This window comes from Nothobranchius furzeri, chromosome 7 (assembly GCF_043380555.1).
Source record: "Nothobranchius furzeri strain GRZ-AD chromosome 7, NfurGRZ-RIMD1, whole genome shotgun sequence".
Taxonomy (NCBI): domain Eukaryota; kingdom Metazoa; phylum Chordata; class Actinopteri; order Cyprinodontiformes; family Nothobranchiidae; genus Nothobranchius; species Nothobranchius furzeri.
The window spans coordinates 74,746,729-74,770,859 of record NC_091747.1 but is presented as its reverse complement, the minus strand read 5'-3'; the positions used below and the strand labels follow the sequence as shown (position 1 = coordinate 74,770,859).

The following is a 24,131-nucleotide window of genomic DNA, read 5'->3' as shown; positions in this document are numbered from 1 at the left end:
TCAGGACTGACTTTTACATATATGTCTCTGACACTCAATTCTTTGTTTCTGGCGCTGGAAATATGCAGCCATACACCACACATTTGTTTCAATGTAAAAAAAATGTTACCATAACTCTTGGTAATCCCAGTGAAGAGTGGATTAATATATCTGGTAACTATTATTTTACCAGGATGTTGACTTAACATTCCTGATCAAAGTAACTCTCCACTCAAAGGTACAAGCTGCACAATTAGTTAATACAATTTAAATGGTTGAATTTATGTTTACTAGTTTTTTTCGATTAATTTGAAGTTCTTTTCTTTGCATTTTTCTGTGTAAGTCAATCTATTCTAGGAAATGAATATATATATATATATATATATATATATATAGACTAAAAAGCTGTCAAAAATGACTAGAAAATAATAAACATGACACTGAACAGTTTAGTTTCAGCAGTAACTGTTTTAAAATGCTAATGAGAGCCCTGACAATATACATACATTTAAAACAAAAGAGACTGGCAAAATAGCAGGAAAAAATACAAAAAAAAAGTCTAGTTTTAAAAAAGTAATTGCACTGTTCAATTACAGAAGACCTAAAAAAAATGTTTTGCTGTCGCTGCGATTATCAAGTCTTCGAGGAAAACTTTGTGTTTTACTCTGAAAGGATTCACCGGAAGTGCTGTGTTACTTCCTGTAGTTTGACGCGCTGGAGCTCCGCTCGCATGCAGCGTGAGGAGATCCGGGAACGGAGCACCCGAGGAGGAGCGGCCGACAGCGGGACGTGGTTGTGGGTTTGCTTGCGGCTGTTGGGAGAAAAACTCAAGTTTTCAGGTAAACTCACATTTTATCAGAAAAAAAAAGCATAAAGATGGAGTTATCGCGGTTATTTAGGCGATAACTAGCTTCAGTTTTAACTTTACACTGGCGTGTCAGGGTGATTCTACACACATCATCGTCTGTAAATGAAACAATGTGCTGTTATCCATGTAGAAACTGTTATAATAAACTCATTCATGCTTCCAAAACATCTACCAAACAATTTGAGGATAGTCGTGTGTGCGCATGCGCATATTTGGTGTTTTGCTGAGTGTGTGCAGCAGCTCTACTCCCTCTGTTATGATCAGTGTAAACGCTGAGTTTGTCTCCAGGGAGGAGCAGCACACCCTACTGCTCCTCAGGGAGGAGGAGGAGATGAGCGCAGATGAATGAATGAATGCAGGGCCCATCCTCATGATGATGCAGAGGGGGGAGGGGGTGAGATATGGTTGGACTATGACAGGAGGGATGCACAGATGGATGAATGTAGGCGAGATAAGGAAGATAAATGGGAGGGTGTTTGTGTATGCGCTCAGCTGGGAGCTGTCAGTGGGTGGATGAACGCACGGGTGGGTGATGGATGAAATACACACGCAGGTTAAGAGAATCAGTTGCCCTCGGCTCACCGCTCTGTGTCCACTCATCCTAGCAGCCTCTGATGTTACTTCATGTGACAAATGGACGGAGGAAGCAGGAGGTGACGGATAATGGGACAAACTGCGGAGGGAGCACGCCCTTCCCGTGATCCACAGCGTGGTGATGAGCTCTAAGAAGGATAAGACAGGAAGAGCGATGGACATTTACCCCACCTGCGTCCAGGCAGTATGAGGCAGCAAAGAGGGGCTGCCAAATGTTTCTCATTACTCACCAGGACTAGCGTTGCTCTTGGATGCACATGTTGATTGCTATCTACTTTCATTTATTTAGTTATATTTTTTAAAAATAAACAAGGAGATGTTTAACTTTTTGCTATGAAAGTGATATCTAGTGGAGATTCTATGATCTGGCAGACCTCCACCCTTTCATTTTTCATAATTCACTGGTAAGGTCAACCTGTAGCTGTGACATTCAAGGATGATGCTTTTTATGCAGTTGTGTGGCATCAGTTCACACTCCCACGGTGCAAGCAGTGATCTTAACGAAGCCATTTTAAAGGGTTAAAGGTCATTCCCAAAGTATTTAAAGTTCATTGCTCCACGGTGAGAGTGATTATCTTAAGGCAGCTGCTAGACATCCAGTTAGTATTATTTTCAGCACATTCCTTAGAAAAATGGACAACTATACTTGCTATCATGGCTGCCTCGCGTAACATGTGATCTCAATGTTAACCAGCTGCTGGTCTAATCCACTGAGTTTGTTTTGTTTGCACCCTACAAACCTATCCTCATCTGTGCCCCAGACAAGCTGGTTCCCAAAGTCAGAGACTCTCTTGGTCAGCTTGCTTCTCACACCAAACCTTCTGTCAGGAATCTTGGCGTGACCTTTGACCCAGCTCTCACCCTGGATTCTCATGTCAGTTCTCTTGTTTGCTCTTCCTTCTTCCATCTCAGGAACATTGCTAAGCTGAGTCCCATTCTGTCCCGCTCTGAACTTGAGACAGTTCTCCACACCTTCTGTTCTAAAATAAAATGTTTTATTTTATTTTAATTACCTTAAAAGACTCAAAGTCTCTTTTTACACTTTATATTTATTTAGTCAGGATCGTTGTCAAGTCGACGCCAGAAACAATGAAACACAACTTGAATATCAGATGAACAACAAGGCTTTATTCAACCGGCATTCATACAAGTTATCAATCATGAACGAAACATTTCTCTTACCGTTGCTTATGGGTGGAGAGCTGAACACCCCAGTTAGAAAATGTAATCCATGAACCTCGTCAGGTAGAATCCAACAAGCAGCTCTAACAGCTCTGAGCTCTGCTCTGCTCCTTATACATTCCCTGATGTGCGTGCAAAGCTGCACACCTCCACCAAGATTACCTTGATTACATCCTCATGATCACATTATGTTCGGCTCTACCATGATTATCCTCATGATAAGTGTGATTGACAAACAGTAGTGATCAATAACTTGTATAAAGCAATTATACAACAGATGACAAGTTCATTTTTATTACATTCCACTCTTGAACTTTTCATCTAATTTATGTAACATCATGGATCCATCACCATTTCCCCATCAAAACCAACGTCATTTATAACATACCTTGTAGTTCCACTTTAATTTTCATCGTAGTCTTTGCATTATTACCCAATTTATTTCTCTTCTTAATCGAATAACATACCAACAAATAATAAGATTACACAATGTTAGAATGCTGATTATAATTAATGCTGCAATCATAGGTGGAATTAGCACTTTATTAGCGGTACTCGACATGCCTGTAAATATATCCCACCAATGATGAGCGGAAGCCTGTTCAATCAATGTAGCAACATGTTTTATTTCCCCTTGTGCCACAAGAGTAGACACCATGAGCCTGGAAAGGTTGGACCTATGAGAGTCAATCAATTTTGCCACTTCAGTGGAACCATCCAATGCGCATTTGAATTGTTCCAGTGAGAGTGTCCAAGGGGAGTGTAAAACCTCCCATTGTATCTTAGTCAGCCGACTAGATACAGTGTAATTACTCAACCAATAGGTCACGTTATTCCATTCCCACATATGTATACCCTTGAGACAACCTGAAAAGGGAACTGAAGGTACCTGTGGGGAATTGGTCATTGTAGCCACGCATAAGGTGTTAGGACCCACCTGCCAAAACTGTTCCTCTGGGGGTGTGACCGTCCAATCACAGAGTACGACCCTTGAATCAGTGAAACATGGATTGCTATGTCCTTTTACCAATGGGCAGGCTAAACCCTTATCAGTCTCATCACAGTGTTTTACTTCATATGTTCGATTTGTTTTAACATCCCACCACTCTCCACTAACATGGAGATACCAAAACCCTTTAGTGGTTATCACCGGCAGTATCTGATATCTACACACAGTCATTACTGATGTCATATTATACTGATCCCAGTATCCAGTACACATAGATTTATTACAAATCGTCATTTCTGCATGTAGCTGTAGCCATAATGAACTACTGATGTTCCATAATGTTCGCCATGCATGATAGTTATTACTCATTACCTGTATTTGAAACCTATTTCTCTGTGTCTCAGCATGAATAGTCTGCAAGGAACAGACTGTCCAATTACCTATGTGTGACAAATTATGCAATGCATCATAAGTTTCATTCCAAAGCTTTAGATTCCATTTAAATACACTTTTCCACACATCACTTCCTTCTAACTGACTAGATACAGTCGAAGGCATCCATCTTGCAGTCTTGGTGACAGCTTGTGCGGTGTATTCTCCAGTGTTGGACAGCATAGTTCGTGTCACCTCATTGTCTGCTGTGTTAGCCAGACCATACAAAGTTCCAGTTCCTCCTAGCACGGTGTCATACCATGCTCGCCTCCTCCTGTTACAAGGCGGAATAGGAGGGAATTTCACAGTCCATCGCACATATTCGGCTACCCTTATTTGTCCCATTTGTTGACAAGTGTGAACCAGGGGAGCTACAGCTGTCTGCGTAGCTCTGGCTGTGTCGGGCAGCACCCAGAATATGTACAAATAGGCGTATCCTCCTGTGATTACAGTTCCATTCCTGATCCGGAAATCGCGATCAACCTTCATACTCCAATTTGTGCCATTTTGTATGCAAGTACCATTCCCCTGATGGTATGCACAGATGCGCGCTGCAGAATTAAAGGTTACTGTTGATCCTTGAACCAACACCCCCGGGCTGATCACCCTTCCTCGGATTTTAAGACATCCTCTGCACCGGTACATCTTACCGGTAGATGTTAGGTTTCCCAAGTAGCAAGCGTCATTTGCTCTGCATGTGAATGTGCCTTGAGTGCGGTTGGACATACTGCTAACCAATTCCAGATGGCCCATGACCCCTTCTTCCAACACTTGTCCTTCCGTGAGCCCCCAACAGAAATGTGCCCTCAGTGCGATGACAGCGAGGACATGGAGGACGATGACCAAACATCCGACACCACCAGGTCCGCGGAGCCCATCCATCGCCTCGACAAGGGTTCAATCCTTTTGTAGGGGAAGGGGACCCAGTCAACCACCGTCACTCAGACACCCGCCTATGGGATACATACAAAACTGCAGATAGAATGACAAGCATTAATTTTCTCTCCTGTAACATTTGTTTATCGGAATATTAATCCATTTTTCCTCTCCGGGGAACAATACACTTACCACAGCATCTTTTCCCTGTGCAATAATCTCTCCAGCTCTGGGAGGACCATTGAGCTGCTCCACCCACACTTTTGCCCCCGCAGTAAAGTCTGATGATCCAAACCCAGTTTCACCCCTCTGAGTGATAGTGGTAGGTTTAGTAATCTCTTCAACTTTGGACATTACACACCGTTTGATTACTAACTGAGCTATCTTGTCTCCTTTTTCCAGTACCAACGGTTCTTTACCTGTATGCTGACACACCACACCTATTTCCCCTTGATAGTCTGAGTCTATTACCCCAGCTAAAATGGTTAGACCCCTCAAAGCTAAACCACTTCTTGGACACACATGAGCATAAGTTCCTGGTGGACATTGAATTCCCAATCCTGTTTTTACCACTGTCACTTTATTGGTTACTAAAGTGATGCTTTCCAAGATTTTAAGATCTAATCCCACAGAGCCCGCAGTTGCTCTAACAGGGAGTTCTGCCTCAGAAGTTAGTTTCCACATTCGTATAGGAGGGTCAGTAGAAGTTGTTTCCCTTCCTGCCCTGGCAACCATTAGCATCAGTGGAGTAACTCCATCCCCCACGGGTCTGTTATTTAACTGATGTACTGCCCTAGTCAGATTTTCTCTCCATTTGTCCAAAGAATTAGTAACCGATAGTTTCCTTAGTTTCTCTTTCAGTAACCCATTCATTCTCTCAATGAGTCCACTAGCTTTCGGGTGATATGCTACATGATAGATCCATTCTACCGCATTGTTCTCTGCCCATTCTTTGATCTTATTTCCAGTGAAATGGGTACCATTATCAGTCTGAACCTGCAAAGGTAGTCCATAATAGGTCTCTATTAATGACAGACATTTCAATGTAGCCTCCTGATTGGCGTTATGACACGGATGCACCACCAGTACCCCTGACACCGTATCCACGGCTGTGCATGCATACTTACAGTTTTTACTTTTTGGCAATGGTCCAATGAAATCAATCTGCCAACACTGTCCCGCTTGTTTACCTCGATGTATCTGTCCCTGTATATGTCGAGGGATTCTCTTTTTCTGATGTTGACAAGGTTCACAATCTTCTATGGCAGTTTTAATATCATCAATGATGAGATCTATTCCTCTGTCCCTCGCCCATTTCAATGTTCCCTGCACACCCCAATGTCCAGCAGTAACGTGAGCCCATTTGGCTAATCCAGGACTTGATTGTCTTACAGCCTGAATTTTCACTATCTTATCTACAGTCTGATTATGCAGGGATTCAGGATCATTGTTATTAGTATGAGCATCCACATGTAATACTGACACAGGAATATTTTGGCATTTCTCCCAAATGTCCTTCCATAGGTCAGCTCCCCAAACCTCTTTTGAATGTATCTTCCATTGTGTAGCATGCCAAGTTGGCATCCAAGTTAACATTCCTTGGGCTACTGACCAGGAGTCAGTATAAATACTTACTCCCTGCACCCCAGCCGCCATTATTACCATGTGTACTGCTTTCAACTCCGCCCATTGACTACTCTTTCCTGTCCCTGTGAGTTCCATAACTTGTTGTGTACCAGGGTTAAATGCCCCAGCCTTCCATTTCCTGGTTCCTGCCACATATTGACAGGAACCATCAGTGAACCAGGCTCGCTCCTGCAGCTCTGGGGTGAGTTCGCTCCATCTTACCCCCAGTTTCACAGGAGAATCCTGGATTGGTTTTACCTCAAAAGGCACTTCATCCATTTCTGGAACGTCTGCCACTTGCTCGTGGAGCATTGATACTCCTTTTTCTACAATGTTTCCCTTTATTTTATCAGGATTGCCATGAATTACCGAGGCCTCCGCCCCAGTGTCAACCAATGCCATTACTGTCTGTACTGATTTTTTCCAATAAATCTGTAATTCCACATGTGGTCTGATATCATTTATTGACCATCCTGAGGCACTGGCAACAACCTGAGCTTGACCTTCATCCTATTCATCATCATGTTCCCTTCGGTGCTGTTTTTTCTTTCTACGCTTCACTGCCGCCACCTGATAACACTCATCTGAACTCTCCTCCTCTGAAGATTCCTTGGGAGGGGCGGAAGGTTCAGCAGGCTTCGACGCCACCTCCCTGATCACATTCTGCAACATTCCAACCAATTCTGACACAGACATCCTGTCGTCCTTTTCAGGACAATGTCTGAACTGACAATGGACCTTCAGTCCCATTTGGCTGCATTTCTCCATCAATGCATTAGTGGGCAATCCATCAATCTCCTCAAACGGCACTCCCGCTTGTCGCAGTGCCCTCCACAGATCTGTTCTAGAGGGGCCCATTGCCCCCCCTTTACGACCCCTTGAATGTGGATCAATCCTGGGTTTATTTTCAGTTCTAGCTCCCTCTCTCCTCGTCTCAGACCAATCACCCAGCGTGGTGAGTTCGCCAAGACGATCTTTTATCGCGGCAAAAGTCTGGTCTGCCGCGCCAAACAACAAGCTGGTCACCATGGGTTTATAATGTGGTGGGGCATGTCTGATGAGGTGATCTCTAGTTGCCTTAGAGATGTTACAGTCCACCACTCCAGCTCCCCCGTTTCGAGCCACTTGCTCTCTAATAGTGAGTCTGGTGAGCCGCTGAATGGCATCTCTCACTGTCTGCCATTGCCCTTTAATCTCAGACCAGTCCGCCGTGGTAGGATAGATTACATGACATGCCAGAGCATATGCATCCCCCACATTGAAATCTTCATCAGCTGGCAATGCCCGGACTGTAGCCCGGTATTCAGCATTTATCTGTGCATCAGTACTTAATCCTGAAAATCTCATGGCATCACCGGCATCTATGGCTATATCACACGCGCCATCCTCCATAAGGCGATTAAGCCAGGAGTCAGTTGGTTCGCCTGGGCGCTGTTTCAGCTTCCCATTCATGTGATTTAACTCATCTTGTGAATAATCCTCTAGCGTTGTTAGCAGCCTAGGGGCGGGTTGTGGCTGCTGTTGTAACATCCTTCTTATATTACCCGCCTCATCGAGTTCCGGCCGTCCCTGATCATCCACCATATCTACCAGTATTGGTGGAATAATTTGCTGTTCTCGCCGACGCCTAGTAATAGGTCTTTGTTCTGACATCTTTATCCCCTGTAATGATGGATACAAGGGCTGAGGTGGTGGGTCAGGTTTAATCGCCCACTCCTCCTCCTCATCATCCCCCCCAAAGATCCCCGTTCCATTTCTCTGGGTTCCAATCTTCACCAACATTCTTTACAAACGCCCGGATCTGAGCAGGACCTGCTCTACGAGGTCGCTTCTTTTCCTTCCTTTGCGCTCGAGACACAAAAGTCAGCGTTTTATCCAAAACATTCTGAGCATGCTTTAGCTCTTTCCCCATCACACACACTCTCTGCTCAAACTCTGAGCATGATTTTTCAACTTCTTCAGCATGGATTTTCTCCTGCGCCGCTCGCTCTCTACAACTGCTCAATTCTAACTCCTGTTTTTTCCATGCTTCTGCAAAAAGCCACATCATATCTCTCACTCCTGCCAGCGGCGCTTTTTCTTTAACTTCTATCCGCGTCAAACGGTCCAGCACCACGGCGGGGCTGACCACTCCATTTAACTCTCCCCACGGCCCAGGGCGTCCACCGCGCTGCCTTAACATATCACCAATGGTTCGGAACTCCTCCGTTTCCCAGCCGGGAATCGGCACGGGAATCGGCGTTCCCTCCCCAGAAGCACTCGGCTCCTTTTTGCTTCTCCAAAAACACTTCATTGTTGCTGGAATAGCTTGACTGATCCTGTTCGTGACGCCAAAAATGTTCTAAAATAAAATGTTTTATTTTATTTTAATTACCTTAAAAGACTCAAAGTCTCTTTTTACACTTTATATTTATTTAGTCAGGATCGTTGTCAAGTCGACGCCAGAAACAATGAAACACAACTTGAATATCAGATGAACAACAAGGCTTTATTCAACCGGCATTCATACAAGTTATCAATCATGAACGAAACATTTCTCTTACCGTTGCTTATGGGTGGAGAGCTGAACACCCCAGTTAGAAAATGTAATCCATGAACCTCGTCAGGTAGAATCCAACAAGCAGCTCTAACAGCTCTGAGCTCTGCTCTGCTCCTTATACATTCCCTGATGTGCGTGCAAAGCTGCACACCTCCACCAAGATTACCTTGATTACATCCTCATGATCACATTATGTTCGGCTCTACCATGATTATCCTCATGATAAGTGTGATTGACAAACAGTAGTGATCAATAACTTGTATAAAGCAATTATACAACAGATGACAAGTTCATTTTTATTACACCTTCATCTCCTCACGCTTAGACTACTGTAACTCTCTTTTCACGTGTCTGAGCAGAACCTCCCTGAACCGTCTACAGGTGGTTCAGAACGCCTGTGCTCAGCTTCTGACCAAGTCCTCCAAACACACCCACATCACCCCGCTTCTCCTGCAGCTTCACTGGCTGCCAGTCAACTTCAGGGTTCATTTCAAGATCCTGGTTCTGGTCTATAGGGCCTTACATGGACAAGCACCATCTTACATTGATGATCTTCTTATTCCCTACACCCCCAGCAGGTCCCTGGGGTCCAGTGATCAAAGCCTACTGGTTGTGCAGCACCAGGCTAAAGACCAAAGGTGACAGATCATCTGCTGCTGTGGCCCCCAGACTCTGGACCTCTCTCCCCCTGAGCCTGAGATCAGTGGACTCAGTGGTCTCCTTTAAAAAGCAGCTGAAGACTCACTTGTTCAAGCTGGCTTTTGTATGACCTTCTTCACCACTCTCTCTTTATTCTGCTCTCCCCACCTATTCCACCTTCCTCAGGATCCACTGATCTCCCTCTTTCCTATTCACTCTCTCTTTCTTAACATTTTTTCTTTTAAATCCCAATTGCTTATTTTTGCTCATTTTAAATATATTTTTCAACATTTTCTAAATGCTTTTTTTATATTTTAACATTTTTTTGTTTTTGTGAAGCGCCTCGTGATTTTTGTCTTGAGAGGCGCTATAGAAATGATATTTTCTTCTTCTTCTATCTCGTCTTGAGTTCTGCTCTGTGGCCCCCTAGTGGAGTACTCCAGTACTACGTGTAGTGCAGCAGCAAGTACGTAACCAAGACACTGCCTGCATCAATGCGAGGTTAAAGAGCAAGCATGTTTCCTGCGTAAGGCTGGACAAATGTATGCAGCATCAACGATAGACCAAGCCCTTTACCCCTGAGCAATATAATAGAATATATTTCATGTTTATGAATTAGTCCTGCAGACATTACACTCAATGGTATGTGGCCTGTATTTACATAGTGCCTTCTAGGGTTCTACAAGGTGCTTTAGAACTGACTGAATTGAGGTGTTCGAGTGGTCCGCCCCAGACCTGACGCTGTGTGGTGGTGGGATCATCAGAGGTCTAAGTAGAAAATGTCTGGAAACCTTAATGAGTGGAAGAGGATCCGAATCAGAGTTGTTGCAGCTGTGATGTAGTTTGTTTTTCTGTAGCGTGTTTTCTGTTGCACGCAGGTCTGTAAGCTCGTCTCGGCTCACCTGCTCCGTGTTTTATCCGGCAGATGGCTTTAGCTCGAGATCCAGGGGTGGGCCAGGAGCAGAGGGACGCGGCCGACCAGAACTTTGACTACATGTTCAAGGTGCTGATCATCGGCAACAGCAGCGTGGGAAAGACCTCCTTCCTGTTCCGCTTCGCAGACGACTCCTTCACCTCGGCGTTCGTGAGCACAGTGGGCATCGACTTTAAAGTCAAGACTGTTTATAGGAACGACAAGAGGGTCAAACTCCAGATCTGGGTGAGATGAAGAACCTTCATTTGAGTCTGCATTTACGCTCGCCGTCTGTGTTGAGCGTGTAGCTTATGCTGATTATGAGGCGTTATGTGTTCGCTGGAGATGCTGTCAGACATCCTCTAGACCAGCAGCAGGTGCTTCTGATCCGCTAAATAGAAGCTGCATTCAGCAAAGCATTTTTTATCTTCTGTTTATTTTTTTTAATGTTTTGAATTAGGGCTGCACGATATTAGGAAAACCTGCGATATTCGATATCAGTGCTTAATATTGCGATATCGATATTACTCTCGATAAATGAACAAATACTAAAGTATGCAGTGTTGATGTCGTCTGGCGTGTGATGTCTGCTCTGGGTTCAAAGCAAACCAAAACTAATGCATGAATTCCATTACAACATAACATTTTTATTGCAAAAATATGCAGCTGCACCTGCTACTGTATTAGCAGCTGCACCTGCTACTGTATTAGCAGCTGCACCTGCTACTGTATTAGCAGCTGCACCTGCTACTGTATTAGCAGCTGCACCTGCTACTGTATTAGCAGCTGCACCTGCTACTGTATTAGCAGCTGCACCTGCTACTGTATTAGCAGCTGCACCTGCTACTGTATTAGCAGCTGCACCTGCTACTGTATTAGCAGCTGCACCTGCTACTGTATTAGCAGCAAAACAACAAACTGCATGCATGCAGTTTCTCAGTGATTTTAAAACATCACCTCCACCATAAAACTGTTTCTGATGCTCCAAATACAGAAAAACATCCCTTACCAGGGTTTTCTGAATAAATAAAAAATCTGAAAGTAAGTTTAAATGTTAAATAATAGTTAACATCACTTAAATGCAACAGCAAATTCTCTCATTGCTACTGAACATTTTCTCCACTTATGTGGTTATGATATAAGGCTGTTGCTGTAATTGGGAAGTGAACTGTGCTGGGCCAAACTAGGAGAATATTAAGATTTTCTGAGGGAAAGAGAAAAATAATTGTCTACCTTTCAGAAGAGGAACTGGCAAAAAATAACTACATGGAAAATATGTGAAAACGTTTGTTTTTAACCCCAAATTGAACAAGTTTACCTAGATTTTAAAAAGCAGCTCAGATGATGAAACTGCAACTATGATTCTGATAACAAGCTAACAAATTGAACTAGCTCCTCTAAGATAACTGGCTAGCAGAGCTTCTGACTGACAGTTTATGTGCAGCAGCAAATCAACTCTCCTGATTAACAAGGTTATAAAAGCTCATGAATGAAAAATCACTTTGATGTGTGGGGGAACTTTTCCAGGCCCTCTTTAGCAGGGTGGGACTGGGAGGAGAGTGCTGTAGCCTTTTAGCTGGAAGCTAACCGGAGCCTGGGGCTAACACTAGTGACATGAAGGTGGGTTGGTTCACCGGCACGTGTCGGAGTCAGACCGGTTATTATCAGCTGCTTAACGACACCGAGCGTACTCACGTTCACGTTTGAAAGCAGCGCTGAATCCAGAAACCTCAGCACTAAATGCGTTCGTTGCTCTGAGCCAGCATGACGAACAAGGGAACGGCGCCGGAAACTCAGTTCGGGTGTTGCGTTCCACCCATCCTATGCGTCTACGTAGGGGCGGGCGTATTACGTGAACGGACCCATCTGATTGGCCGCATATCAGAAGGGCTACATTTGATTGGTCAAATAATACTTCTGTGTAAAAAACAGAGCTGGTTTACAAAAAGTTGATGTATGACACAGATGGAAATGTTTGAACCATTTATCGCCGTTTTTGACGTGCTTTGCGATGGGCCTATTGCACGTCCTGTTATCGCGATGACGATAATTTTTCGATATATTGTGCAGCCCTAGTTTGAATGCAGTCATGTGGTTTCTTCTCTGCAGGTAGAGGAAAAAGCCTTGTGCCGATTTTTTTCCTAGCTGCGAAAACAACTCTACTCTTTCATTTCATACTCTGTATACTCTGTGAACACATGCCGTTAGCTGTTGGTTTTAAGGTAATGCCCGGGCCAGACTGTGCCTTTCTTAGGTCGTCATACACGAATCTCTCATTATGAACAACGTTGTGACAAAAAATGGTGATCGTGAGGGTGACTTGCAGGTCCGTGGACGTCCAGTGACGGCTCATTCAATTAATGTCAGAATACCTTTGACTCCATTCTGCCAATCGACCAATGAAAACACACCCAGGGAGTGATGCGTAAAACTAGTGACTAGTGTTGTCAAAAAAATTGATACCCAGATATAAATCGATACTAAAAGTGGTATCTAAATGAGATATTCCATCCCTGTGGTATCGATATTATGGACTATTATACACAGCCTTCTTCAAGTACACCGACACACACGACAGCCAGATGCCGTAAAGCAGACTCCGCCTCCCAGACAAACAGAAGAAGACGCCGCATGGCTACATTGCAATTTCCCACGCGAGTTGTCTCCGATCCAAGTTTTGTCTGCCAAATAAATAAACAAAAACATAAACAGCGAATTTGGGAGGCGCTTCACAGCCCAACTTAATTAGCATACCAAGTCCGACACGTAGTTGTATATTCACGCTTATGTGCTTAAAGGAAAACTCCCGTTTATTGCAACCCGGACTTAATTTCTAGCATGCAGTACGTTTGTTTACTCACGCTGACAACTTTGGTGCTACTTGGATTCCCCGGGGTATTTAGATCCATCGGCGAATCGCCATCAGTGTATATCCATATAACGGGTGCGGACGGGCACCCATGGTGCAGCCTCGAAATAAGACATTATCTACACCAGAACATCTCAATGTCGAAAGGTTTTGTTAGGAATCATTAACGTGATTCCTCTGTTCGTTTGGAGCGGATCTGGGATTTCCAGGCGTGAACAGACTAGCCGCGGCTAATCTAACCGGCGCTTTTAATGACGTCACTGCCGTGCGCCAATCTGTTTTTATTAAGATTACCGGTAGATGTACCTTTGTCCTACTGTGGAGAAATTTGTTTTCTCCCTTTATTGACCAACAGAGTTGTTCAAAAGTACAGAACAAAACATATGGCATTACAGCTTATGACAAAAATGCACCTTAAACAGAGTTTAAGCAGCAAAACATCACTCTGCAAATAGTGTATGTTTAGTGAGACAATTCATGATTTAAAGTGTTAACTTTCACCAGTTTTTGTATGCACGTTTTAAAAAATGCTGATACTTGAAAGGTTTAAGCACTTAATACACTTAATTCTTAACATTTAATTTTTGCAATATAAATTGAGGAATGTTATTTTTTGAATAAACTTGTTCGATAAATGGGTGTTTTTAAATAGTATCGAAATCAAGCATCGAGTTTTTTTTTCAAGTATCGAATCGAGTTTGAAATTTTAGTATCGTGACAACCCTACTAGTGGCAGGAGTACAATGCGAGAGTAGCATTAGCAACAGTGGAGGCTACATGCAGGAACATGTGGACCCACTACCTTTTGGAGTCTAATAACAGGCGAGTTAATGGTGGAGTTTTTTTTCTCTCCGTCGTTGTTGTCTTGGGTATCTGCACATGGCATTAGTGTGGTCTGCTAGGGTGGTCAACCCCACATCGGGCCAAAGTGTAAAGCTGGGACAAAGTTGTGGGCAAAACTCTATTTATTGAAAAATTGACTACAATTGTACACATTGTCCTTTATCTCCAGATAAGTAATGTTGAACCGTTTTATATGGAAAACCTTAATTTTGCATGAACAGTGAATCTGGAATAACCAACGTTATAAACACACGAGCAATTCAATTAGAAATGAAACACACATCAGTGGCATTCATTACTTCTATGTCTGTCTGTAGCCTTTGGAGTTCCTACTCCAAATCCTTTTTCAAAGGCCAAACACTGAACAACAAAAATAGCTAGTTCCTTCGGTGAAAATGCAATTTTCCATGCCTTGAAGTAGAAAAAGTACATAATGAACGTTAATTCAAGCTCAGTTTGCTTCGCTCTGGAGGTCTCCAAAGCACACTGGTTCAGGCCAGATTCCTGGCATTTCTTAGATGCAAAGACATCAATCAGTGTGTTTACATGTGCATCAGAAAACTGAACTATTGCTTTAAATTGACGTGTTAAGCCTGCCGCACACGAGAGCAAACTGCTGAGCAAACGGCCTCGAATGACCATTTGCTCAGCAGATGCCTCGCTGTGTGCGCCAGGTTTTCTCTGAGTTTTCTGCCTCACGAGAGGCTGAGGTGAATATCTGACCGGTTTGATATTTTCCGCCTCACGGGGGGGGGAACGACTCACCGTGTGCACACATCGTGAGCTGCTGGCTGCGCTGAAATATTTTAGTGGCCAATCCAATTTCCACTGCTAAAAATGTAACAGTGACATAACTATTATGTATGGGTTTGCAATAGTCCAGTTTGAGTTATGTTCAAAGATGGACATGTTTGTGGATTACATGCTACAGTGGCTTGCCCTAATGCTGCAGCGGTGTTGAGCTGAGCAGACTCGAAGCAGCTGTTCTGCTGCATAGCGCAGCTTCACGGGGACTTTACTTCTACTTGTAGTGTTTAGATATTCTTAGTTTCGCGACCATCGTGTTTTTTTCTGAACCCCACTTAATAACAAGCAACTTACCTTTGTTCAGTAAAGTGCTGGGGAACAAAGTAACTTGAAAAGATGTCACATGAGTGCTACGTCTAAAAATAGTTAATCGCACAGATTCTTTTCATTGCATGCGCGACATATATGTCTGTCTGCTCTGCTGCTGCATACGGATGAGCTGCGTGCATTGGCTTACTTAAAGGTTGCACGACATGAAATAAAAATGACACAACGAATCGACGACGAATGCGTTGCTGACGCATTTTTTCATAGATTTTTATCGATTCGATGTTGCAGCCCTAGACGGCGATACGATTTGCAATAAATACACAAATACCTTTCTCAAGAATAAAATAACATTCAAACAAAGAATACAAATGTAATGTCAAAAAATGGGAAAAGCAAAAATAGTGATCAGAAGATGTGGGGAAAGGGGTAAAAAATGAACAAGAAACGGCAATCAGTGGATCCCGGGAAAGGCAGCATCAGCAGCTAGAGCTGAGCAGAGCTAACTCAGGTGTTTGCTAGCTGTCCAAATTAAGGGCGGTCTGGTGGTGGGGGGTGGGGGGTGGGGGGCATCTAACCTAAAAGAACCCAAGACCTAAAAGAGGCCTCCTTGATTTGTGAAAAACTTCATTTATCCGTAGGATTGACAAAATGCATTATGTGTAGCAAACATCTGAGCTGACCATTGATTGCTGTTTTTGCGATATGCGTATTGCGCGTGCGGACATTTCGATGTATTGTGCAGCCCTAGCGTGCACATTATTTATCTCTTCAGATTCATCTGGTTGCATCTGTCATCAATTTACATCAGAGTTGTCTTTTACAGATAAATTCATTCATATTTACATCAAATCTGAAATAATGGCATGTTTTTGCTGTACATTTGTTCCTTTTAAGCTCCACCATAACAAAAGCTAACAGCTTTGTCAGCCTAAAGATTGAAATCTTTGTTTCAGGAGAATTCTCTGAAAGCTTTGTAATGTTCTTCACCAGACTGAAGCGAAACAAAGAGGTGACTGCTTTGACGTTTTTCATAAAGCCTGAGTCACAGATGAGATCTACCAGAGGTCATTAGCAGCGCTAACCATGAGGAGGGAATAGACAGTTCTGAGGAGCGTTTCCTACTTACACGTCGTGAATTTAAACTCATTCCTGCCACTGGACTTAATGACAGTTGATGTTTAACATCGTCCCCAGACGGTGGGCTTCATGAAAGATGCATGGGACGGAGCTGCCGGAGCCGAATGTGCTCACTGCTCAGTCTAACACCCGCGAAGGATCTACTACTGAGTGTTAAGCTTGGTTTATGCTTGACACATTCACTTTCCGCGCGGTGATGCAGCTCGTGGATGGAACGCGCTTCACAACTTGCAGCTTTTATGGTTCGTGCGGCTTCTCTCTGCGGTGAGCCAATATTCTCTCAAACTGAACGGGGCAGCATGGAGCTCTACGGCATGCATTCAACACTACACTAGCCTGGCAAGCCAGACTAAATAAATGTATTATTTAGTCTGGCCATGCTCCTTTGACGGCTCTCGGTTGTGGGGCGGGTTCTACCGTTGTCTTTCAAATGATCTCTGCATTCCACTGGACAATGAATGTGACATACTCTTGTTTCACTCTGTTGCATCATCCCACCCACCAGGCATATAGAGTGCCCTGATTGGCCCACAAAGTGGATAAAGCTCTGTGATTTGTTCACTAAGCAGATAGAGCACCATGATTGGCCCACCATTATGGACCAATCACAGCTCTTTATGTGTTTGAAACCCCTCTAGAGAGCTGTGATTGGCTAGCCAGAGTCCTGGTAGGAGCTGCTGAGGTTCCAATGGAGCATGCCTAGACCAAACTTTGCAAAGCAAGAATTTGGTCTAGTTCACTAGGCTAACACTACACCATAGTAGAAGTAGAAATTACTGTTTACAACATGGCATTCCAGCATTTTTAACAGCGTTCTCGTCTTTTCTGACAGTGCAAACTATTTCTCTCCAAGAATTATTAACAACATGTTGATCACGGTGATCTCTGAGAGCTGAATCATACAAATGTCTGTATTTACGAACCTCTGCTATACTAGTTCTTGCCGGTCCGCCATGTTTTTCCGCGTCTGTCCGTCCGCGTGGTTTTCCGAGGTGCGCGTTGCGGAAATTCTGGGCCGTGCGGAGGCGCGGTGGAGGGGCGTGGTTGTTAAAATTACGCCAAATTATGCAACTTTTCCGCACGGAGCCATGCGGACCTCGCGGACGCTTCAAGCTTAAACCAACCTTTAGTGGAAGCCAGTGACCACGCCCCCCTCGGTGTCCATTCTGATGAAAGTACTGAATCTTTTTTTAAGTGTATTAAAGTTTCCGGTACACAAAGAAGGTACATGAAGAGGACGATGATGGAACTGGAATACCTTATTGAGTTATTTAAAAATAACTCTTTTTTTTTTTTTCCATCTGCTGTAGATCTCCAGTAAACCATTTTTAAGATGTCAGATGAACCCAAACCTTTTTGTCCCGTATCGTTAGACTTAGGGATGTAAGAAAATATCGAAATGGCAATGTATCATGATATTTTATCCTGTGATTTTATATTGATATTCAAAATCCATGTTATCAAATTTTTGGAAGAATTAACATGCAAATATTTGTGTATTTTCTTCTCTTTTGGTGCAATTCAAACGCAGACCGCTAGTTGGCAGCAGTGAGCAATGTGTTTTGTCTCCACCACTGAAATGTAAATCCCTCTGTTATGGTTCAGATACCTTGCGTTAAAAATGTTAAGTGTCAGTTTGGACTAGGGCTGGGCAATAAATCGAAAATTTATCGTTATCGAAATTTCTGACTCTTATCGTGATCATTTTTCCCATGTCAATAAATTCGATAATAAAGAAAAAGATGTGTAGGTTGGTAACGTTCACATCCCTTTAAGAAGCTGTACCACCTTGAGTCACGTAAAAATGTGATTCAAGTAATACATGTGACAGCCCCATCTAGTGGACAACTTTTGTTTCTGTGCATACCTGTAGTTATCGAGGTGAAATTCTCAATACATCGTGATACTGATTTTAGGTCACATTGCCCAGCCCTAGTTTGGACTGTTTATTGAATATTCCTACAATAAATTCAGTCTAAAAAAAAATTGCTAATATCGTCTGACTGAATGTATCGCAATATATCGTGATATGTTGTATCGTCTCCCCTGTATCGTGATACCTATCGTATCGCCAAAATTTCACCAATACACATCCCTAGTTAGACTCATTTAATGCTGTCGTATAAATAAGACATCCATAAGTTTCCGTCAGCTCGAAGCAGATCCGACTGTAACTTAGTTTGTTTACCGGGTGGGGCCCTTGTCTCTCTCTCCTGGCAACTCATAATGTTTACTTCACTATTTAACAGAGAACCAAATTTTTCCTCTGGAATTATGTTTAATTTTCTTTATTGACACGGAAACATCACCACAGAGGAACATGATATATTCCTAATTTCAGTGGGATTATTGGTATTTATCTAATAAGAATGAGAATCCCCAGAAAGCTTGGATTTGAGCGATTTAACGACTTGTTTGCAGGACACGGCAGGACAGGAGCGCTACAGGACCATCACCACAGCCTACTACAGAGGAGCCATGGGCTTCCTGCTCATGTATGACATCACCAGTCAGGAGACGTTCTGCGCCGTTCAGGACTGGTGAGTAGAGCCGTGCAGCGAGAACGGCGCCGGTTGGCACAAATTAGGTTGTTGTGGGAAACAAACTTGAAATAACAGAAATAGCAAAATAGAAAAAAGTCCGTTCTGATTTTGACATTTTGGTTTCATGAATATAAGCAAAATGTGATTTAAACTGTTTACAAACATGATGATCCATCTAAATCAGGGGTAGGCAACCCTGGTCCTGGAGGGCCACTATCCTGTATGTTTTAGTAGTCCTTCTGTTCCAGCACACCTGATTCAGTGGTTAAATCACCTGTTCAGCAGCTCACCAGGCCCCGCAGAAGCCTGTTAATCATTGGTTGAAAGCACAGGTGCTGAAGGAGCGAAACAATGAAAACACGCTGGATGGTGTCCCTCTAGGACCAGGATCAGAGACCCCTGCTTTTGAACTGTTACGGTTGACCCAGGCTAGCCCTGGTAGGTTAAAGAGCAAGTCACTCCAAATCAACATTTTTTTTTTTTTGCTGATAAACTATATAAATGAGTGTCTGACCGTGCTGTAGACAAATTTAGTCAATAATTTGGCACTTTGGTGCATCTTAGTTAAAATTTAAATATTCTGCCTGAAACTGTCAGTGGTGCACCATCGTCAGGTAAAAACTCAGCACTGCATTTGAATTTAAATCTGCCATCGCTATTGGCTAAAAGGTACATTATGATGTTAGATGGCAGAGTATGATGTCACAGTGTCGTGAGTGTTTGTATCTGTAAGTGGCTCCGCCCCCTCGGTCTGCTAGTCAACAGTATTTGTTGCATATTTCACACAGGAAGTGGGAGTTGAGTAAGAATCTGGTAGGAGGTGACTTGCTCTTCAACTGTGTTCACATCCGGGGAATCAGTGCGTTTCCATGCACGGCCGGCTTTATTTTTCGGACCTGCTCCCCAGCGGTCTGCCTTGTGCGGAGCTGACCCAACACATACACACACTACCGACTGATTGGCTGGATGAAGTTCACACCTACTTACTAGGGGGAGTCTGTGATTGGTGGGTAGAAACAGCCAGCGACGGCTTCCTGTGTGCGTGATTCATTATCCGTCTGAACGCTGTGGGGTAAACGTCTCTGACTGCAGCTCAGAGCCAACGCTCCAGCTGCGGCAGCGGCTCAGTGAGGGAGTAGGAAGCTATGTGTTTCATATCAGAGGGTGTTTCTCAATGCCAAGGAACGTCGCCTTGATGTCTTGGTCCCGCCCCGGTTGCCTAGGAGATACATCATCAGGAGCCGCCACGAAGTGTTACAATGTTCATGTCCTACCGAGGCGTGTGCTCTCCATTTGTTAGTCGTTTAGCTAGCTGAGCAAGGATACATGGGGGGTGTCTTGTAGCCTAGCCTTGGTCAAAAATTACCCAGTGTAGCATCCAAGAAGGGTCAATTTTCACATACATATTGACCTACACAGTGTTCGGTCACCTACAGACAAAATTCCACTATCTGAATGGATTTTACATTCCATCTTCCAACAAGCCAGAAGATTCTGCAGTCCTTGTTGACATTTCAGGGAAACAAGATGTCAGCCTATGTTCCCAAACAAGGCTGTGTGTGTGTGTGATTGTTTGTCCTGTGTGTCTCTGTGTTGCCCTGCGATGAACTGGCACTCTGTCCAGGGTGTACCCCGCCTGATTGCCCGTTGACCGCTGGAGGAAGGCACCAGCCCCCACCCCCCACCCCACCCCACCCCCTGCTGCCGCTGCGCGACCCTGCATGGACAAGTGGGTTCAGAAAATGGATGGATAGCAAACTTGTCACCTTTCGGGGGAAATTGCCACTTTTGTAGCCAACTACGATGCTCACGTGAATCAAAGTCTTTTGTTTCTAGAGGTGGGGGTCTTCGGTCGAGTTTCAGTCGTTCTTTAGAAGAATCAATTTTCAGAGCAAGGAGGGGAGTTCAGTGGGCCACAAATGATCATTTAACCAGTCACAGAGACAGCTTGGTAAAAACACGCTGCGGGTGCGCGGCACTCACGATGCGTAGGATTACTGCTGCTTCAGCATCCCGCGGCGGTTGGAGCTTCAAGTTCATCAAATCAAAAACATCGCTACTAACTACCACGGATTTCTGTCACGGACTTTAGCAGGTTAGTCTCCTTTCAGATGTTTCCTGACGCTCGCCATGTTGTATTTAGTTTTTGTATTTTTATTTATTGAAGTTTCCGTATTTAACCCTGTTAAAACGTAGTGTTAGCAACATGAACAGGCTATTCATGAAATGGCCACCAGCACGCTACAACCATCCCATTTTATTGATCCGGCCACTGGAAGACTTACGGACGCTGGAGTACAAACACGCGATGAGATCATTTCTAGTACTGTAATGGTTCTGCAGCACTAAAGCACAAACAGAACCACATTTTGCTCTTATGTTTGTTAAAGCAGGGCAGCAAATAACAGATAATTCTAGAACACCGAGGTTAAAAAAAAACAAGTTTGTTAAGCTGGTAAACATTTTCTCACAGAGATGAGTCCATAAAGATCCAAGACGCCGATGGCCTGCAGGAACCCTGAAAAAGTGATGCTGCTGTTCCACCTGAGAACAAAACACCGTGTTGGGAGTAAAGCATGTCTGAAGGATGAAAGTGACCTGCTGTGGTGAACGCGTGTGATTTCTCCTCAGGGCAACACAAATCAAGACCTACTCATGGGAAAGTGCTCAGGTGGTGCTGGTGGGCAACAAGCTGGACCTGGAGGAGGACAGACAAGTCCCAGCGGAGGACGGGCGAAGAGTGGCCCGAGAGCTGGGTGAGAAGTGCAGCACTCGCCGGCGCCGCTCTAAACCACGTCTGAACTTGTCCGATCTTCCTCTCCCAGGATTCCAATTCTTTGAGGCCAGCGCCAAAGACAACGTCAACGTGAAGCAGGTCTTCGACAAGCTGGTGGACGTCATCTGTGAGAAGATGAACGAGAGCGTCAACAGCGAGGCCAGCCCGGTGGTCAGCCAGAAGGGGGACGCTCTGAGCGAGAAGCCCGTCCCCAGTCCTGGAGGCTGTGCGTGCTGATGCCAACATCTACACGGAAAGTTTGCCAAAGCTGTTTAATCCTCACGTTTTTTTTTCTTTGCTTCTTCGTCGCTGCGGGTCGACTGTTCCTCTGAGATGCCAAAGAGCTTCACCTCTGCCTTTTTCTCACCGTCTCTGCTTTAGTGGCATCCTGCTCATCCAGGTCAGTGGGTCAGCAGCACCTGCTGCTGGTGAGGACAGGAGCCAGATATCAGAGTGGCCTGGAGACTTGCATAGGATTTACTAGTGTCAGGCTGCCCCCTGGTGGCCTTTTTATGAAAATGCATCACCGTGTTAATGGAAACTTGTCAGTGTTGAGTTACTCTTATCTGAGGATGTTGCATCATTTTTGCACCATGCAGGTTTGTTTTGTTGAAAGTATGATCTGATCTGTCTGTAATTTATTTTTCCTTCACTTTGTATATTTAATAATTAATGCTAATTACATATTTCTCTGGTCGGGTTGTAATTGTGCCTCTTAAGGTTGAGATTTCAAGACAAATTTGAACAGGCTGTCTGTTGGCCTTCATTTACCCGGAGCTGTGGTCCGTTTCCTGGATAATGATCCCTAAAACAAATCTGTGGCGTCAAACTGGAGATTTTATTAGTTTGTTTTGTTCCAGTCATAAAATAAAAGGTGCGGCTCTCCGTAAGGAATGTTTTCACCTGAACTACAACAATATTTAACGTGTGATTTCACACATTATGGCAGGAATCTGCAAAGAATACCTCGACGTATGACATCAGCTTCTGTTTCTGTACTGACGATGGAGAGTTGGTCGTTTTGTTCACCTGTTAAATGTTGGAGCAGACCAAACATTAACAGGTTACAGATGAAATCCTTCCAGTGTTCGACAAAATATCTGGAAACAAACATAAAAACCTTAAAATAAAGATATCATGATCATCCTGGTACTGTGTCTCAGTTATTTGATTACTCAATCTGTTTCTATTTACAGTAACTTGCCACAGATTATTGCTGTAATTAAAGACCTGACGTTCCTGAAGGAACGCGCGTCACCTGCTTCCTGCCATCATAATAAACTTGGCGGAGCTCCAGCTGTTTTGGTCAAATTTTGTAAGTAATTTGGTGTCCGAGCTCTTTTAATATCACCAGATTTTGTTCAGTGTGTCAGCGGTCGGAGTGTGTGTAGGTATCACACTTCCAGCTGGTTTGAGACCAGTGTTTATAGAACTGACTGAGTTCAGTGGCAGAGCTACAACTTTTTATTTGGGATTTTAAATCTGAAAATCTCTAAACAAAAGTTTACTTTTGTTCATTTTTACAGGGCATCTACGGGTCCTTAAAAAGTCTTAAATTTGCTTTTCCAAATTTAAGACCTTAAAAATCCTTAAAAATGACAAATAATCCTTAAATACAGTTTCCAAAGGTCTTAAATTACCAAAGACCCCATAAACAAGATTCTTTTATTTCGATAAAAATTTTGTGATTTTCTAGTTAGTGTTCAGCATTTTTTGTGTACGATGTCGGCGTAAGCGGAACCGTACACATTCAGTTGGTTGTGAAAGGGGGCTATTTTTAGATGAGCACATTAGCTGGTTAAGCTAGTGGGAGCTTGTGCCATGGGAAGTGCAGGTTTAATGGTAACTGGATGGCTAATCCCATGTTTGTGATGTGGTTAGCACCGGTTCCAGGCAATAGCTGGAAATTATAGCTTAAATGAAATTTTTAAAAATTGCTTAAATTTGGTCAAAGTGGCCTTTAAAATGGTCTTTAAAAAGTCTTAAATTTGGTTCCCTTAAACCTGCAGATACCCTGTTTTTAACATTCGGGTAATAAGTGAAAAGAAAAAACAAAAAGCAGATTAAAAAGGTTAGGTTGTATGTTTATTATAATATTAATAAAGACCAAAAAGCTGCTTTTTATACCTCCGCTACTACGATATACAACATCATCTAAATAAATCTTTCTTTTATAGCCCTGCTGCCACTGAACCACACAACCCCTCCTGAAAATAAAAAAATAGCAAATCATGAAGTAAATTTAACCATTTTATTGACTCGATTCTGAATATATAGATGGAATCTAAA

The 24,131-nt window shown here is 43.5% G+C and overlaps 1 protein-coding gene across 1 annotated transcript; it reads left to right on the top strand.

The window, feature by feature from the left end:
• The first annotated feature begins 660 nt into the window (after positions 1-660).
• On the top strand, positions 661-22,991 carry LOC107382226 (ras-related protein Rab-3D). The gene is made up of 5 exons (XM_015954281.3): positions 661-818; positions 10,610-10,843; positions 18,945-19,063; positions 21,698-21,822; positions 21,892-22,991. Exons 2-5 carry the CDS (start codon positions 10,610-10,612, stop codon positions 22,077-22,079), a joined length of 666 nt encoding a protein of 221 aa, XP_015809767.1. The 5' UTR covers positions 661-818; the 3' UTR covers positions 22,080-22,991.
• Positions 22,992-24,131: the final 1,140 nt, after the last annotated feature.

Excerpts from the sequence above, each read along its gene's own strand:
- LOC107382226 (XM_015954281.3), top strand. The coding sequence starts at position 10,610 with ATGGCTTTAGCTCGAGATCCAGGGGTGGGCCAGGAGCAGAGGGACGCG. Across the intron at positions 10,844-18,944 it reads GGGTCAAACTCCAGATCTGG|GACACGGCAGGACAGGAGCG; the intron begins GTGAGATGAAGA and ends ACTTGTTTGCAG. Across the intron at positions 21,823-21,891 it reads AAGAGTGGCCCGAGAGCTGG|GATTCCAATTCTTTGAGGCC; the intron begins GTGAGAAGTGCA and ends TTCCTCTCCCAG.